This window comes from Eimeria mitis, genomic scaffold (genome assembly GCF_000499745.2).
Source record: "Eimeria mitis Houghton genomic scaffold, Emh_scaff385, whole genome shotgun sequence".
Classification (NCBI taxonomy): domain Eukaryota; phylum Apicomplexa; class Conoidasida; order Eucoccidiorida; family Eimeriidae; genus Eimeria; species Eimeria mitis.
In genome coordinates this window covers 19,604-22,673 of record NW_013572184.1, presented here as the reverse complement: position 1 = coordinate 22,673, position 3,070 = coordinate 19,604, and the positions used below count along the sequence as shown (strand labels likewise).

At 51.4% G+C, this 3,070-nt stretch overlaps 1 protein-coding gene across 1 annotated transcript in view; it reads right to left on the bottom strand.

Moving 5' to 3' along the window:
- Positions 1 to 47: 47 nt before the first annotated feature.
- Positions 48 to 3,070, bottom strand: part of EMH_0010440 (chromosome segregation protein, putative) — a gene marked incomplete at both ends in the record, with an annotated part of 6,829 nt that continues 3,806 nt past the window's right edge. The window contains 3 exons of the mRNA XM_013498950.1: positions 48 to 263; positions 1,501 to 2,139; positions 2,488 to 3,070. Coding sequence (XP_013354404.1) covers positions 48 to 263; positions 1,501 to 2,139; positions 2,488 to 3,070 — 1,438 coding nt within the window. The remainder of the gene's footprint in view (positions 264 to 1,500; positions 2,140 to 2,487) is intronic.

Sequence of the window (3,070 nt, the reverse complement as noted above, 5' to 3'; positions counted from 1 at the left end):
AGCAGCAGCACCGGCTACAGCAGCAGCAGCAGCAGCAGCAGCAGCAGTTATAAGAGAGAGATAAAACTCACAGCAGCAGCATCTTCTATCTGCTGTTTGTTATTTTTTATTTGCTGCTGCGTCTCTTCGAGTGTCTGCTGCAGCTCTGCTGCAGCAGCAGCTGTTTTGTCTAGCTGCTGCTGCAGCTGCTGCTGCTGTCTCTTCTCTTTTTCTCTCTCTCTTTCTTTTGCTTCTAGCTTCTCCCGCAACACCTTCAGCTGCTCCTGCACACCAAACCCTAAACCCTAAACCCTAAACCCTAAACCCTAATATCCAAGATGCCCCCCACAAAACCCTAAACCCTTGACCCTCTATTCTACATCCTTATTAACCATAAACCCTAAACCCTAAACCGTAAACCCTAAACCCTAAACCCGAATTCTAGCGTTAAAAAGAGAAACAATTGGCAGCATATCCTGCTGCTGTATATATATTACTGAGTGTTTATGTTCTACATTTTAATATTTAGGGTTTAGGGTTTAGGGTTTAGGGTTTAGTTAGGGTTTAGGGTTTAGGGTTTAGGGTTTAGTTAGGGTTTAGGGTTTAGGGTTTAGGGTTTAGTGAGGGTTTAGGGTTTAGGGTTTACGTGGTTAAAGAGGGTGTTTGTGTGTGTGTTGTGGTTTATAAGAGACAAACGAGCATCCTCAGCAGCAGCAGCAGCAACGGAGACAGCTGTCTGCTGCTGTGTCTCCTTCTCCTCGCAGCACTATAAAAAAAAAAACAGAGGGAGACAGAGAGAAAAGAAATATAAAATAAATATTAAAAATATATAAATTAAATAGAAAGGAGATAGAAAAGAGATAGAAAGGAGACAGAAAGGAGACAAAAAGGAGACAGAAAGGAGACAGAAAAGAGATAGAAAGGAGACAGAAAGGAGACAAAAAGGAGACAGAAAAGAGATAGAGAAGAGACAGAAAAGAGGTACAGAGGAGACAGAAGGGAGATAGAAAGGATATAGAAAAGAGGTAGAGAAGAGACAGAAAGGAGACAAAAAGGAGACAGAAAGGAGACAGAAAGAAAGGAGACAAAAAGGAGACAGAAAGGAGACAGAATAGAGACACAGAAAAGATAAAAAGAAGAGAGCAGAGAGATAGAGAGGAGACAGAAAGAGACAGAGAGAGACAGAGAGAGACAAAAGGAGACAAAAAGAGACAGAGAGAGAGACAGAGAGAGACAGAGAGAGACAAAAGGAGACAGATAGAGACAGACAGAGACAGAGAGAGACAGAGAGAGACAGAGAGAGACAGAGAGAGACAAAAGGAGACAAAAAGGAAGAGAAGAGGAGACATATAGAAACCAGAACGAAGAAGGAGACAAAGAGACAGAAAGGAGACAGAGACAGACAGAGACAGAGACAGAGAAGAGACAAAGATAGCAGCAGCAGCAGCAGCAGCAGCAGAACCACAGCAGCAGCAGCAGCAGCAGCAGCAGCAGCAGCAGCAGAGGCAGGGTTTAGTTTACGCGTAGTTCTTCAGCTGCTGCTGATTCTGCAGCTTTAGCAGCAGCAGCAGCAGCAGCAGCAGTTTCTAGTTTTTTTCTCGCAGCAGCATCTGTCTCTCTCTTCTGCTGCAGCAGCTGCTGCTCTGTCTCCATCTCCTGCTGCAGCTCCTTCTCTAGTGCTGCTGCTCTTGCTGCTGTATCTGGTCCTGCTTTTGCCTTCTCAGCAGCAGCAGCAGCAGCAGCCTTTGCTGCTGCTGCAGCAGCAGCAGCAGCATCTACCGTTGTTCTCCCTCCTCCTGCTGCTATCCCTGCTGCTGCTGTCCCTGCTGCTGCTGTCCCTGCTGCTGCTGCTGCTGCTGCTGCAGCAGCAGCATCAGCAGAGAGCAGCCGCACAACACCCCTTGCCTGTCTCCCCCCCCGCGCTGTCGGCAGTCCCTCTGTCCCTCTCCCCTGTCTCCTCAGATGCACAGCTTCTCTCCATCCGTACCCTTCACGCAGCCCCCTGCGGGGGCCCCCTGGGGGGCCCCCCTGGGGGCCCCCAGGGGGGCCCCTTGGGGGGCCCCCAGGGGGCCCGTGCAGCAATGCATGCAACTGACGGCTGTCTTCTGCTATCGCCACGCGCTCTATCGAAGCCACATCCACCAAGAAATGTACTGCTGCCTGGCAGCAGCAGCAGCAGCAGCAGCAGCAGCAGCAACAGCAGCAGTAGCAGCAGCAGCAGCAGCAGGTGCAGATGCAATAGATGCACAGATGTAGAAGCAGCAAGAGAGGAACATGCAGCAGCAGTTTGTATGAAGGCAAACAACGGCAGCAGCAAAGGCCCAACAGCAGCAGCAACAGCCGAAGCAGAAGCAGCAGCAGCAGCAGCAGCAGCAGCAGCACGGGGAGTGTCTGTCGAATCCCCTTCCTCAGAAAGGCGTACACCAGCAGCAGCAAGAGCAGCAGCAGCAGCAGCAGCAGCAGCAGCAGCAGGAGGGTTGGTGGGGTTGTTGTTATTCCTATGCTCACCAGGGGCATGCAATTGCGTGTGTTTGTGCTGCATGCGTTTTGCTGCTGCGCAGTATCAGCTGCTGCAGGCTCTTCTTTTCTAAGAGCTTTGTACAGTGTACATACACCCGGGGGGATACCCAGAGCAGCATCCGTGAGTCTGGGGGCGTAGGGGGAGCAGCAGAAGGTGACAGCAGCAGCACGAGGGGGCAATCTGTGCTGCAGCAGCAGCTGCAGCAGCAGCTTTTGTTCAGCTAAAGAACTAACTAAGAAAGTATGTATATGAGGCCGCAGATGCTCCTCCGCTATTGCTGCTGCTGCTGCTGCTGGTACTCCTGCTGCTGCGCATGCATCCTCATCTATATACAGCAGCTCACCTAGGGGCCCCACAGGTAAGCGAGAGAACTGCTGCTGCAGCAGCAACCCCTCAACAGCAGCAAACAAACCAGCAGCATCTGGGGGCCCCCCCCCCTGCATGCTGGGCTGTACATACAGCCCAATGCGTTTGGTGATAGACTCCCTGATCTGCTGCAGCTGCTGCAGTTGCTGCTGCTGCTGCTGCTGCTGCTGCTGCTGCTGCTGTTGGTGGTGGTGGTGTTTTTGC